This window comes from Podarcis gaigeae, assembly GCF_964106915.1.
Source record: "Podarcis gaigeae genome assembly, chromosome: 7".
Taxonomy (NCBI): domain Eukaryota; kingdom Metazoa; phylum Chordata; class Lepidosauria; order Squamata; family Lacertidae; genus Podarcis; species Podarcis gaigeae.
In genome coordinates, this window is record NC_139683.1 from 73,417,459 (window position 1) to 73,433,103 (window position 15,645).

Here is a 15,645-nt window from a genome sequence, read left to right on the forward strand (position 1 = left end):
TCCGCTTCAAATACCACACATTAATCCTTTCTGAACACAAGGATCAGTCAGGCATTTTAACTTAAACATATTTTCACTGCCCTTTAATCTCTCTTTTTATTAATATCTCTCTCTCTCTCTCTCTCTCTCTCTCTCTCTCTCACACACACACACACACACACACACACACACACATTTTGCATATATATCAGGTTGCCCTTTAAGATCTTGAAACCAGTTTTAGTGGAAGGGGAACTAAACTGAACTTTTCTTTTTAGTGTCGGTGTCAGTACAAACCTTTCTCCTGTCTCAGGGTGGAAATAACCATAGATTTCTTCTCTTCTCAGAACTTAGATTTTCCATAATCTTTAATTATATATCCTTAATGATAAAAGAAATCAGCCTACAAGTAACTAATATTAGTATAATAGTTACTTATAAGAACAATATAATAAAAAGAGTAGCTCTGCAAATATTTGATCTTAGGAAAAAATAATAATTTCAAAGACTTTATTGTATGCTTCTTGACTTGTGAACATTGGGTCCCCCCCCCCCCCAACACACACAAGAGAAATGGGAGAGACTTGCATTTTAACAGCATCCGAAATAATGGGCCCAGTGTGATTTACCATTTTACTCATCTGCAAAACAGAAAAAATGAATGGGGGTTGGTGGGGGCAGATACAATGTCAGAGCAGAGAAATTGCATCAGAAGAAGTGAACAAAAGAGGTAACAAATTTGCATATGTGTATTGGTGCATATTTAAAAATCTTTACATCTCATCATATTGTGTTAGATTTGTGCTTCCCAACTTGTTTGGCCATGCCCCACCTAAGCATCTCTAAAACCCTGATTGCCACCCCCCAACCCCGGTGACATATAATTCTTATTATTCAAAAAGTGAACTCCTATTCATGTGGAAGAAGCCTAAAAGGCCATTCTGTTAATAACTCATTCTTGAATTGCCCCCCTTAAAAATAAAATTGCCCCCCTGTGGGGTGCGTGCCCCACGTTGGGCACCACAGGGTTAGATGGAGAGTGGTGTGTCTGCCTGCTCAGTCTGCTGACCAGGTGCTACTAACTGTTGATGGGAAACTTCAATGTTCCCACTTTTTATTCCTTCTAGTTTCTTATCTTAAAATCAGACTTCAACAGCCCTCAGAGGACACACTCAAATAGAGGCCTGTCTTCTGTAATGTAGGACACAGGACCATCCTAAGTTTAAAAGTATGCAAAGTAAAGGCAGTCACATAGACACTACCCAACAGTGTGGGGTCAGGCCACAAGGCAGTGGCATCCATACCACAGCAGCTGCATGTGGAAAGAGCCCTTAACAAATCTAGTTTTAGGCACAATTCATTATATCCCAAGGAGAAATAAACTTTGCCTACAGGTTCTTTGGGGAGGAAAATGGGATAAGAAACAGGTTTATCCTCCCAGTTCCCTATGTATCCAGCATTATAATCCTTTCCTTTTCCCAAAACTTCACTTCTTTTACTTTACTTTTTCCTAAACTGGTTCCAGTTACTGTTATGGTGGAGGGGAGACAGTGAAATGCTTTGTTTTGAGGATGACTTTGCAGCAGGAAATGATGTATTTCTATTTCTTGTGTGTCCCTGTCGGAGATCGCCAACACACCTTCCATGGAGGCGCTCTGGTGACCCTGAAAGGGATGTGCCAGGGCGAAGCATCTTCATCCTGGCACACCCTTTGGAGGATCACTGCATAATTTTTTGAAAATATGGGGGCGGCTCTGGCCCCTTTCTCTCTCCCCAGGTGGCACCCCTGTTCTCCACCATAAGAATGCACTTTAATACTTTACTGCAGAACAGTCTTGAATACCAGTTCCAATAAGATAAATGTTACAAAATAAAGTAACCTACTGCTGGCAAGTAGTAATTGCAAGGCAAAAATAACCAGCCTTCTCTGACGCATTTGCCAGAGTGCAACCTCTTTGCCTAACATAAACTTCCCATTACAGCATTTTAAATACAGTGCATTCAAACACAGCATTTCATGCACATTCAACTTTTCATTTTAACAGCCTGCCCTGCCCCTTTACATCCCAGTAAGCAGCAACAATATGACTGACTGGAGGACAGGTGAGTGATGCTGCCCCATCACGCTGTTCGCTAATGCTTGTGAAGTTATACAACTAGTTTAATCTCTTTGGACTTCATTCAGATGGATGCACTGTCCTCCTTGCAAATTCTAATCCCTTTCCCCTTTGTAACTTGTATTTCTAATGTAGGAATCTTTGGGAAATACCTCTACTTAGCTATGTATGCCTTGTGCTGTTATTATTACTACTAGTAATAGTACCAACAACAAACCGCCTGTTGCTTATCTGCCATTTGTTCCTCCCAAAATGAACTAAAAGCTTCTGCGTCGCTGTGCTCATTAATTCAAGCCCTAAATTAAGTGAAATCTCTTCTATTTGTCCTTAATAGTGGAAATACTTAATTACATCCTTTTAATGTTATCAAGTTAATAAATAGCTACAATTATTCAGAGGGATTCATAAATGTGAACAAAAAAATCTCTAATTATAGAATGCAGTTGGAAAACACTTTTTATATAGCTATTTTGCATGTCATGTGTTACTCATTACATTAGTCAGTGAATGGTTCAGGTTCAATCCATCAAGATATTGAATGGGACAGCTTCCATTCTTTGCAATTTAACTTGTATAAGAACTTCTCATTGGGTTGTGCTCTAAAATTATAATGCGTGATAACTCACTAAACTTCAGAAAGTGCAGAAATTGTGTGATTATCTTTCTGAACCCAGCAGGTATGCCTGATTTACAGAATTATTTATAGCTACTTATAACTAGTAGAGCTAATGATTTGTGTTCTACAACAGGGATTCTCAAACTTTCTGTCCCTGAGACACGCTTGAGGTGGTTGACTACTACACAGAATGATGGTGCAGAGAGAGAGATTCAGCTTCACTTTCCACTGATACCTAATTCATCTTTGAAAATTGCTAAATTCTTTGCCACAGCATTTTCCTTGCGACAAGGAGTTTCATAGTTCAGTATTGTGATACAGCCTCCCCATTTTAGGCAGTATTTGCTAATCCAGAGGCTCTAAGAGATTTAGAAAGCACACACACACACACACAAACTTTCCCCCTTTTCTATCCATCATTTTGCTCTGTCCCAGCTTCTGCCAACCTAGCAGTTCGAAAGCACACCAGTGCACATAGATAAATAGGTATTGCTGTGGTGGGAAGGTAAATGGCGTTTCCGTGTGCTCTGGCACTCATCAAGGCACTCCGTGTTCCAGTAGTGGTTTAGTCATGCTGGCCACATGACCCGGAAAGCTATCTGTGGACAAATGCCTACTCTCTCAGCCTGAAGTGAGATGAGCATCACAAACCCCATTGTCACCTTTGATTAGACTTAACCATCATGGGGTTCTTTACCTTACCTTTACCTCTTTACCTTTTATCCATCTCCTGCAATTTCTTCTCCTATTTTCCTGCCTTATCTCCTGCCTTTTCCCCACCTCCTCAGACATCCTTCTTCCAATGTCTTTGTACACATACTTCCCATAATAGCTTTCCTCTCTGACTCTCTCCATTTCTCTACCCACTTTGCTCATTTCCTTCAACAACTCCACAGCCCTTTCCTTTCACAAGAGTGATACCTTCATTTCCTCCTCTTCCTCCAAAATTCTCTGTCTCCTGACTACTTTTTAAAAAATCTGTAGAAAGCTAAGCAAACGCAAACACACGGCTTTAATAAATGTGTGTGTGTTTGTGTGTGTGTACACACAGACACTGTGATGTAGGTAGCAACACTACCATACCTACTGATAGGTTTACTCTTTCTCTCAGTGCTCCCCCTTCTGCTTTCCCCCGAATGAATCCTGAGTAAATAATATCTGAATTCACTGGTGTGTAACGGCTTTATTTTATAACTGGGCCATAAAGGGCGGGCTGCGTGCTTCTCTTCAGACAGACACTAAAATAATACAAAGCAGAAGCAGAATGAAGCATTCCTCTTGTCCCCACGCAGTGTTCTGTTGCAACGGGATGCTACAGTCTGAAACACCAAAAGGATATCAACCTCCACAATGTGTTTGTCTCTCGCTCCCCGTCATTAGAAACTAACTAGGTGTGCTTGAGAGTTTGGATGAATACTTCAGTGTAATTTTATATAATTTCATGTTGCCATGTAAATCTCTTTTATAGGTCTCTATAGATGGAATTTAATGCAGCAGAAACCTTGTCACCAGAAGGATTAATGTCTGCATTAGCATTTCGGCAATAAAAAAAAACCTCGGAAGACAAGTGGTGGAGGCCCACGGACAGCCTTAAACCTGGATTCTTCAGCTCGACATTCACCGTTGGAGTTTTTAATTGCTTGCTGTAGGGAAACCATCGCCAATGCTTACAAGGAACTGCTTATCCCTGGTTCTCTGGGTCCTATTCGATGGAGGTCTCTTAAAGCCACTTCATCCACAACCACAACAGACTTTAGAAGGTGAGCTGAGGGGAAATGTTGTCACAGCACCAGAGAGGAGGACACCCGCCGTGCGGGTCAAGCGAGGCTGGGTGTGGAATCAGTTCTTTGTGTTGGAAGAATACATGGGCTCCGAACCCCAGTACGTGGGAAAGGTAAATGTTTAGTCTTCTAAAAAGCTCAGTGGACTAAATGTTGTATGAAAGAAGTACGTGTGTTTTAACATTGCAATCCTATACTCAGAAGTGAGCCCCAGTGAGTTCAATGGGACCTGCTCCCAGGTAACTATAGGATGCCAGCTTAAATCTTCCAAATTCTGCAAAAGTCGAACGTCAAATGTGGCTTCGGCGGCTTCCGATTGAGTGCAGGAAGCTCCTGCAGCCAATTGGAAGCCGTGCCTTGGTTTTCGAACGGTTTCAGGAGTTGAACGGACTCCTCAAACAGATTATGTTCGAGAATCAAGGTACCACTGTGTATTGTAGTCTAACTTTTATGAAATCGTGTTTTTGGATGTCGTGCTTTTTATACAGAATTGTTGACATTGGTTTTCTGTGGCTTAAAAAGGAACTATCAACAGTTGCAGAGGATATAGTAAGCAAACTTTGAAGGATAGGTCGCCAGAATGAGGTGTTTTTGTTTTTTGTTTTAGACTAGTCCTAAATAGTAGGGCCACTGCACACCCACACAGGGCAGGCAAATCATTTTGATGATGCAGATATCATCTCTGAATTGTGTCTGAAACCACCATGTGATGATCGTGGGCCTGGCAAAGGGTCTATTGAATTCCTGGCCAGCTCTGTCCCTCCATCCCTCAAGATTCCCCCTTTTCATGGTTTTCTGCCACTCATGAGTGACCACAACACTTCCAACCAGGCCTCAGCGAAAACGATTTGGATTTCAGCCTTAACATGTTTAGATAAGCTTCAGAATTTGCTTTGCCAATTCATACAACAAAGCCTCTGAGTGAATGTTTAATTTTCAGAAATGTCTTGGAACTTTCTTGTGTGGCAAATTCATGTTCGTATTTATTCTTCTATATGCTGAGTTTAAATTGCTGTGGTTCCCATCCACACGCCCCAATGACTCCTGTTTGCACAAATAGCAAGTCTATTACACTTTGATTATTACGTTTGCTTGTCAAGAGTACTTTTCACATGCCCATTTTAAAGACTCAGGATGCCTTCCTCAATGCACTGATGCATCTTTCTGGATAAATAATGTATGACACTTTGTGTCAGGAGAACCAACTTGGCACAGTTTGGAAGTGGTACAGCAATTCTTGGGTCTAGATTAGGTGATAGTGAAAAGCAGTAATGATTGTAGAATCAAAGATCCAATAGAAAGCAGTGATAAAAAGGACACCCCCCCGACAGTTCCAGTCAAAGGCGACTATGGGGTTGCTGCGCTCATCTCGCTTTCAGGCCAAGGGAGCCGGCGTTTGTCCACAGACATGTGGGACACGTGGCCAGCATGACTGAATGGCTTCTGGCACAATGGGACACTGTGACGGAAACCAGAGTACATGGAAACACCAATTTTGTTCCCACCACCTATTTATCTATTTACATGGGCATGCTTTCGAACTGCTAGGTTGGCAGAAACTGGGATAGAGCAACGGGAGCTCACCCTGTCATGAGGATTTGAACTGCTGACCTTCTGATCGGCAACCCCAAGAGGCTCCGTGGTTTAGACCACAACGTCACCCGCGTCCCCAGAAAGCAGTAATACATTGACATTGGTCTACATCCATATTAAGCTGCTTCAATCTCAATTTAAGGGTCTCATAATGATCCACATGATAGGGCAGTTGTTGAATGGAGAGGGTGCCTCCATTTTGACAATTTCAGCTATCTTTTAAAGTATTGTAATGTATTTCCCCCTTAAACTTACATGCCATCTTTCTTCTGGCATTGAACCCAAGGCAGCGTAAACTTGGTTCCTAGGCTCTCCCATTCAGACACTGACTCAATCCAGACCTGTTTCGCTTCAGCCTCAAAATGTATTCAAACTATTCTTTGTCTTCAGTCTAGTTTCTATAGCTTTGTAAAGCAATTCAAAATTACTTACTGGAAGAAAAATAAAAGCCTCTGTTTCTATAACTCTAAAGGATTTGTTATAGGAGATATTATTACATTTACTGTGCCTTCCTTGCAACTTTTCTGTTGTGCTGAGTGACCTTGAAAGGTTAATCTGACATGGTGGATCCTTTTGTATGGTTTCTGCTTATTTAAGTAGCATGTGTGAATGAGGAAGGACAGCTAGCTGCGATTGCATTCCTGTTTTGGAAATAATTTCCTATACATATTTGTGAGAGCTATTGTGTGTGTCTGTGTGAATCTTAGGAAGCAAAATGGTAGTTTCATATGAGCAGAATAAGCTTCACTGTAACTCCCATTTTGTATATTTCATCAAAAGTATCCGTGTAACTGAATGGTAGGCTAGAATTCAGAGACAGTTTCTAGTGTCATATTCCCTGCCTGTCATTCTTATCATTTGCATGCGCACTCACACAGAGAGAACTGACTTGGCTTTCGGTGAGGGAGAAAGAAAGCAATATGTCAGAGAGATGCAAAGATCCCCCCAACTAGATATTGAGAGGGACATTTCATCCCTCACAATTCAAGAATTGACATGAGTCTGAGCAGGTGGTGGTGGATGAGGCAATGTGTTTCTATTCTATCCTTTGATCACCCTACAGCAGATTGTGTCATGCCCATATTTTTTTTTATGTACTTCATCATTTGACTATAGATTCTTCCTCAGTTCGGTAAACTGCATATTTTTGTGTGACTTTCACTAATTATAGTAAGACCTAATCCATTCAGTTTGCATTTTAGTTCAAAACTACCAAATCTGCATTTCACAGAGCAATACTTGAACCAAACCAATACACAAACCCTTCCACATTCACACTTCTCTAAAATTTGTGATGCAGTTCCCCAGCAAAAGAATGCATACAAAAATGTTTATACCAGAGAAAAGTGCATGCAAATGTGTGTACAGCACAATGTTTTGTACATGTACAAAAATGCATCCTGTTAAGGTAAAATTACTTGCAAAATGTGTTTTCTTGGCAAATGTTTGCATATTAGGAGACGTGCATAAAAACAAAAACAAATCAATGTTCATGCAGCCTTTTTTAAAAAAATAAAATAAAAATCCAAACATATGCAGAAATGGGGCAAACCAATTTTAAGGCTGGAAAACAGAAACAGAAGGTAACAGAAATTGACAGATCTTTCTATCCCTAATTATACCCCTTAAATCTGCATTAGTGGGTATCCTGCAGATGCCCATACAGTACAATGCCATGTACAATGTATAAGAATTCTAAGGAATATAATAATATACGCCTTGAGGAATATTGCCCTTGCCCCACATGACTGAGAGTTCGTGCTTGAGACAACCAAGAAAAGAGAATAAAGGCCAAACCATACATTGCAGTCAATGTGAGGCTGCCATCCAAACTGACAGGCCCACGTCGCATCTCCCTTCACTTCTTGTTACATGTAGCTTCATTTAGCTCATGACAAGTCATTGTCACGCCATGCATTTCCATGGCCCTGCTTCATTCCATTGGCCTCTGCCTTACCGTATTGGTTGCCCCCGGTGTGACATAGCAATTGAAGCATACAATTTAAGGATGCTGCATCGCAGGCAAAGTGAAAATACATTATGCAAGGACAAAGGAGAGAACATGACCTGGGGTGTTGTTTTCAGCAGTACCCAGGCCTGTGCAGCGGATCAGTGGGGTCAGCCAAGTACATTTACCCAAGGCCTCAAAGGGCTAAGCTGGTTGGTGCTCCCCACCAGGGACCTGCCAAGAAGTCCCTGTTTCTCCCTGTCGACCGGGGACTCCCATCCTGGGCCTCAGAGAAGTTCTGCATGGGTGTGGCACTACAGTCATACTACATGGTTCTCGAACGCCTTGGTACTCGTATGTTTTGGCTCCTGAACACCGAAAACTCGGAAGTAAGTGTTCCAGTTTCTGAATGTTTTTTGGAAGCCGGACATTCAACATGGCTTCCCTTGAGTGCAGGAAGCTCCTGCAGCCAATCAGAAGCTGCGACTTGGTTTTCGAACATTTTGGAAGTCAAACAGACTTCTGGAATGGATTATGTTCGAGAACCAAGGTACGACTGTAGTCCTATGCCCACCATGATGTCTAGGTGCTAAGGAATCTTCTAACCTGGAATTATTTATAGTGGTGTGAGCTCATGGGCGCCTTGTAGGTGTAAGCATTTTAATGTCACTGTGATATGAGGAGAGGTAAGTCTTGGCTGAAGCTGTACGTTTATTATAATAGAGCTTTGTTCTTAGCTGAAGTCTTAGCATGCTGTAGATATTACATGAATCTTTAGTTTGGTCCATGGGGTGGATTCCTAAATTCTTATTCCTCTTTTTCAAATGTGATAAGATCACATTTAAAGGTGTGGGTTTTTGTCTGTGTGCCAGTTTCCAGACTCCAGCAAAGATGGCTGGCTCATGTAAGAGTTGTACCCACTAATGTTCTGTGTGCTTCTAAACAATTAAGACAGGCATGAGGACCAGCTATATTAGGCTATATATCAGATTAACATGGCTCAGTTGTTACTTAGATATTTTTTAATGGGAGGGGGGGAGTCGTAATAATGAAAGAATCTTCTGCCGCACAGGCTGCATGGGTGTAATTTCACTTTAAGATAAGTGATATTGTTGCATCCTTGAGTACTAAGCGCACACTTTTAAGCAAATGTGTCCCTAGTGTGCCGCTTCTATCCAGACAATAAAAATAAAATATGGAAGGAGCTGGATGATAGAATGCCGAATAACGAATGCATAACGGATACTTCATTAACAAGGAGCGAGGAAGCACGGACTGTGAGCATGAAAACTGTGCCTGTTGGAACAGCTACTGGACTGACATTTGCGTGCTGAGGTCCCCAAGACACCCCAAACCCAATAACTCAAACTTCACACATTATTTTTGTTTAAGGTTTTTGGCATAATTTTGGCCACAACTTTATTATCAATACAAATTGTGAGTGGTTGCTTAGGCATTGGTTAGACTATCTGTCCTCCCCGCCTTGGGGACAGCCCTGACTCCGTAGTCAGTGCGGAAGAGCAAGATCAGGGTCAACTGGAGCTGCGAAACAGACCCTCAGCTAATCCCCGCATGCTCCTTGGAACTTACACGGCCCGCACCCTGCACCAAGGGTTTGGACGAAGGGGATGGTAAGTTCCAGAATTCCTTTAACGGAATACCCGTGCAGCATTGGAGGGGCAGGCCCAGCCTATCCATACCCCTCCACCAACCAATTTTAACCAATGCCTAACCGCCAACCTTACAAGTTGTGACGATTTGCTACGCAGTAGGCAAAACCCAATTGGCACACACTAATCAGCCAAGAGGTAAATTCCTACTGGGCCCCCGCACCAAGGCGAACGACCCCATGACAGGCATAGCAAGGTCAAGCGAAGCCCAACAAGGGAGGGCGGGCGGGAGATCCGATGTCCACAGCAAAAGAGAAAGAGAAAGCTGTGGACCTTGCTTAAATAGCCACTGACCCCACCCCTAAGTTTGCAACATCAACTTTCCCCAGATAACCAGATCCTCCCATCTAAACAAGCCCTGGCTTTAACTTGCCTAGCAATCATGGGGTGCCTTGTATAGCCCCATCCGCAACCCGTGCTCTCCTTTTAGTGAGAACACGCTTTATAGCTGACTTCATCAAAGCAAGATTTATACCAGCAGAAGTTTGCTGCCGCATCCAGCTTCTAAGGTCAAAGGAATGATTTCCTTCCCTTCCCTCACACACCTCTTTTGGTAATTATTTATCTGCATGATTTCCTTAAATAAGTAACAGGTTGTTGTTCCAAACTACAGCAATATATATGCAAATGACTGGTCCAATCATATAGAGTGCATTTGTTGTTAAATTCACACTATGGCTGTTGTTAAACATCAGCAAATAGTGCACATCACAATGAATTTCTACCACTTCTTCCTTCATGGCATGTCACAAGTGATATTTTCTAACACGAGTGAGATGGTCAGCGATAGATTTTAAGGATTTGTTGATGAATAAGGATGAACTGCATGGATGGGGGAAGACACTGGACTAATGGAAATGGAGAAATTTGATTCAGTTCACATTCAAAGGTGAACCTGCTTATTTTGTACTTTCCAAAACAATATTGACCTTAAACACAGCCATCCTTCAAAAGTGACACTTGCGATACAATTTCCCAGCCAAGTAATGTATACAAAGATGCATTTTGCCATGGTAAAGTTTGCACATATAAACATGTGTATATTGGGATAACTTTGCTTTAAAATCCTGATGAATTTTTAATAAGGATTTTTTGCAAATTGATTGGGAAATTTGGAGATCTGAACTTGGAAAACAAGATACTGAGAGAAAGCAAAATCAACAGATTCACGGGAAACCCATGTCTTTCCTCCCTGAATCAGAGTAGGGAACAATGGAGTATTGGATGGAGGGTGCTTAAACCTTCCCCAACCAGTTGCTTCCCACACCTAAGATGCAAAATTTTGAAGTGCAGGCATTTACTATGATGAATGTAATTCTGACCTAAGACATAAACCGAGGTGTGTTTATTGTTGCAGCCAGTAAAGGGGACTTGGCTTTGTACAGATTTTAATTCTTATGCAAAACATGGTTCAGTAGCCAGTAGCCCCTACATACTTGCTTGTCAGACAATGCCACATTTTATTAATTGGTGCATACTTGCCAACTGATAAAATTAGAATTAAACAACAAATATGTGTATCTATCCAACCCATATTAAATTTTTCAAATGTCCAATTCCAAATTCCATCCAATGCAGCTCTTGCAAAGGGTTATAATTATTATTCTTATTGGTAAAAGTTCTTCTGAATGAAAAGCTATGAATTTTTATTTTTATAAATGAACCACTACTTTCCTGCAGAGGCCTAAAGATACTGTATGTGCAAAAGGTTATTTAAGACAAACAAAAATGTATGCAGCTGTTTAGAATTTTGGGTGCAAGCAAACTCCAGTAAAACCCATGAAAACTTTGTCACTGATTGCTATGCAAGTTAAATTTCACCCTTACCTGTCTTGCCATTATATTTCATATGTGTTGTGTTGTCAAAAATGTACACTTTTCAATGTTGCATTTGTTTGTTTGTTTTAAAAATAGCAATTCCTTACCCCATACTCTGATCAGGCTATCGTGGTGTGCTATTCTGACAGGTGCAGTGATCGTTCCATGACTTATTATAGAACTGCAGCACTAACAATATCAGCGTAATTTATAAATAGGGCTTTAATGGGACCTATTAAATCAGCCGCCAATTTCACTAAACATTTTGGGATGACTAGTTAATTTTGGAAGCCACCTGGAAGAGCACTGGAGAGTTTTACAGCAGACATGTCAGATGCTATCAGCCTAAACTCTCAATCCATTTTATGCTGGCTTCCCACCCCTGGGAGAGTATCTTAAAAAGTGTCAGGTTGCAGAAACTGATGGGGATTAGGCAAGTTCATGGTGAGAGAGTCTGAAATAGTGCTTGAGGTTGACACTTTCAAACCCATCACTAAAAAATCCTTATGACAGTCCGCTTGGGCCATTGTAACCCAAGCTGTAAATCAAAGTGCCTTATGCCTTCATATTATATCAGAATACAGGATTTTGAAGGAAATATATCAGCTTTACAGGCGAGAGTCAGACACCCTTTAAACCTACTTGGGCAAGAGGAGATCTAAACTGTTTCCCTCCCCCCTCAGCAGTTGGGCTTAAGTCTGTCATAATTATTACTTTTTGTGCTGGTCAGAGGAGTGTAGAACTAGTAGTCACATTTGCACAAACAAATCTCAGTTTAATGAATGAGATACAAGCTGCCCTTTGGCTCCCCATTTCACTCCTCCATGCATACAAGTTTGCGAGCGAGGCAGGAAGAAGCAGCAGTAACACATAGCTTCCCATTACATCTGAACTAATAGCTCCAAAGTAACCGGGATCTGGAAGCGAGTTTCCATGGCTTCATATTCTGGCTTGCTTAGATGCTGTTAACCATAGTTTCCTGGTTCTGATGTAACAGGAAGCCATGGTTAACTGTGAGTCCCTTGCTTGTTTCACCTCCATTGGGGTGGAAGAAAGTGGCTGTGCATCATGAATATCTCTGCTTATTAAGCCAGGATTTGACTGTGTAAATGCGGCTGCTGTAACGGATATCAGTAATCTATACTTCCTGAATTGATAGCGGTCAATAAACACACACCTCTCTCAGCATTGTGGGAAGCTATGACAGGCCAGAGTGGGTCAACCATAGGGTTGTCATGCATCCAGAATTTCCCAGACATAGCTGGTAGTTGGTGATTGGAAACGGTGTCCATGTGGAAATCGTTGAAACATCTGGAAAAATCTGGACATATGGCAACCCATGTTGGCAGTGTTGTAATTGGCAATTTCCCTTAAAAATAGCTCATAAACTTCATTTCCATCTGAGATTTTGCAAAAAAGAAGTCCCCCCACCCACTTTTTGAAATATGGCAACCCTAGACAACAGATAGGGTTATGATCAAAATGTCAATGAAACCCACCCTTGTAGTGAATTTTCACCATGGGTAAAACAAGTTGAGGCTGATAAGGCTGTTAACATTCCTTCAGGTATGCTGTTTTGTACATTTCAGAGTTAAGGACTGGGTTCATGCCAGAAAAGATGTTCAAACAGGCGAAGGAGCATGGGCATATGAAGTCATAGTGAAAACTGGACTGAAGAGTCTTGTGACTGAAAGCGAAGCTCAGTGCCCCCTCCATTTCCATGAATAGGACAGAGTATACTGTCCTTTCCCTTCCTGCCTTTTAACCTGTCACATGTGCTGCTGCTGCTGCTTTTAGTCTGGTGCTTTATTTTGCTCATGGTGAGGGAATGTTTTGCAAAGTAGGTTTCACATAGGTTTGGAGATGTGTTGTATCTGCTGTTGGTAAGGCTTCTATCAGCAGAATTGGGAGGGAAGCATAGTGTGTGTGTGTGTGTGTGTGTGTGATTATCCATCCATTCTGTAGCCTTCACATATCTGAATCTATTCTGGCATGTTGGGAGACACCTCATCCCAAGCAGATTTCATGGGGCTGCAGGGGGAAGAGAGAATAGCAGGAATTTGGTGCATATCCCACCCCCTAGTCTGCTGACCATAAATCCAGTGGGTGAATTTTCCGCATGCCAGTATCATGCGTGGGGAAAACTGTGTGTAAATACTATTTTGGGAATGGTCTCAGATTCTTACATTTATTCTGATTACAGCCTATGTGCTATTGACACATAGCACAGAGCTCTGCTAATTTTCTCCACTGTTAATGTTCTTATAAGGGGTTTATCCCACTCGACTCTAGATGCAACTTGAAAACAGCTGCTTCCAAAAGAGACAGAAAATAGCAGTCTGGTGTTCCTACTATTCATATGCATGATGTCAAGTTTCAAAGATAGATAACAGATGATGCTGCATGGGCTGTTGCTTTAAACATATGTTCAATCAGTCCTTTGAGAAGGACATTACAGTTGTTCAGTTGTTGGCTCTGGAGTGAACACTGCAAATTAGATCTAATGAGCAGTTGTTTTAATACTTAGTTAGAGATGGGCAAAATCATTTGGTTCCTCTCTGGAAAGGTTTCCATGTACCCAGAACTCTGCATCAGGATATGACTGAAGTGTCTGGACCTAAGCTGGAGTCATGAGAATCCCTAGAATGGCCATTATGGAATCACCGACACATAAAAAAGCACATCAAACTTCTGACATGTCAAAAGGCAATGCAGATGAATAGCATCAGAAATACACAAAACGGCTCACCTTTAAAGCCTTAAACAGCTCATGTCCAGAATGCTTAAAATACTGTCTCTACCCTTTTGAGACTTCCCAGTGCCCAATCTGTGGTAACATCTAGAGAGCATCTCTCTTTGATGTATTTCTGGTGGGAACACAAGAGGGGAGCTTCTCCCTAGTGGTGCAAGTCCCTACCCAATAATATGTGTCTGTTCTGCACTGTGTGGTGATTTTATGGCCTTAATGTAGAACCTTTTGTTTTGGCAAGTATTTGTTTACCACCTGGTTAGTTTATTAATTTCTGTTATTCTTGATTTGTTCTCCCTCCTCCCCATTGCCTCTATCTCCTTTGAATTTTAATTTGCATCTGTCTTGCGTTGCGAGTTGCTTTGAGTGAGCAGAAAGAAGAGATACAGGGTCAAGCCCCATGTTGGGTGAAAGATTCCTTCATTGCAGGGTGTTGGGACTATATGACCTTTATGATTATATGAAAATCTATGCAATGAATAAACAAATAACCAGCACACACCAGAGGCAAGGCTCAGGGCAGTCCGAACATGTTTTGCAATACATTAGTCCTGCCGATTGAATTCTGCATGGGCAGAAACACAAATTTGTCACTGTCATTTGGACAGTGTGTGGTATCATTAATTATTATATATTTGGAGACAAAAGAAATTGCAGCTGATGCTCCTTTATATCAATTCTCCTTTATATCTATATCTATTAGGGATGGTTAACTGTCTGGTGTAGCCATTCCAGCAATGTAATTGTCACATAACATTGCTCAGATAAGAATGGAACCATCAGTGCTTGGATAGTGGAGCAGATCCCATCTGCTGGAGCTAGATCCACCATCAGCCTGCCTCCACATTTTCATTGGGTCTCCTGCTGTGCAGTTCTATCTAGGGTTGACATGTCTATGAATTGGGAAGAAGCACACCCATCTTTCAGAATTTGTACTTTGATGAATTTTTCACTGAAGTTCTCTAGCCATTTTGTGTAGATGGGGAAAGTGTGCGTAAAATTGTATATATTAGTGAAAATAACATACAAAAACACAATATATTGTGTTGTGGAAACACAAGGGGGGTTTGTTTTGCAAAAAAAAATAATGTATACAGTATAGCTCTGGTTACAAACTTAATTCATTCCGGAGGTCCATTCTTAACCTGAAACCGTTCTTAACCTGAGGTACCACTTTAGCTAATGGGGCCTCCCACTGCTGCCGGCCCACTAGCATGTGATTTCTGTTCTTATCCTGAGGTAAAATTCTTAACCCGAGGTACTACTTCTGGGTTAGTCTGTGACCCAAAGTGCTTGTAATCTGAGGTGTTTGTAACCCGAGGTACCACTGTATTAGGTAAAATTGGCATTAAAATGCTGTGAATTTCCATCATG

At 41.5% G+C, this 15,645-nt stretch overlaps 1 protein-coding gene across 7 annotated transcripts in view; it reads left to right on the forward strand.

The window, feature by feature from the left end:
* Nucleotides 1–15,645, forward strand: part of CDH12 (cadherin 12) — a 652,231-nt gene that overhangs the window by 486,440 nt on the left and 150,146 nt on the right. For 6 of the 7 annotated variants that reach the window (XM_083747240.1, XM_083747239.1, XM_083747238.1 and 3 more), the window contains one exon: nucleotides 4,181–4,606. The exons of the other annotated variant lie outside the window; for it this stretch is intronic. In XM_083747240.1, the coding sequence (XP_083603366.1) occupies nucleotides 4,376–4,606 (231 nt within the window). In that variant the 5' untranslated portion in view covers nucleotides 4,181–4,375. The remainder of the gene's footprint in view (nucleotides 1–4,180; nucleotides 4,607–15,645) is intronic. 7 annotated transcript variants of the gene reach the window in all.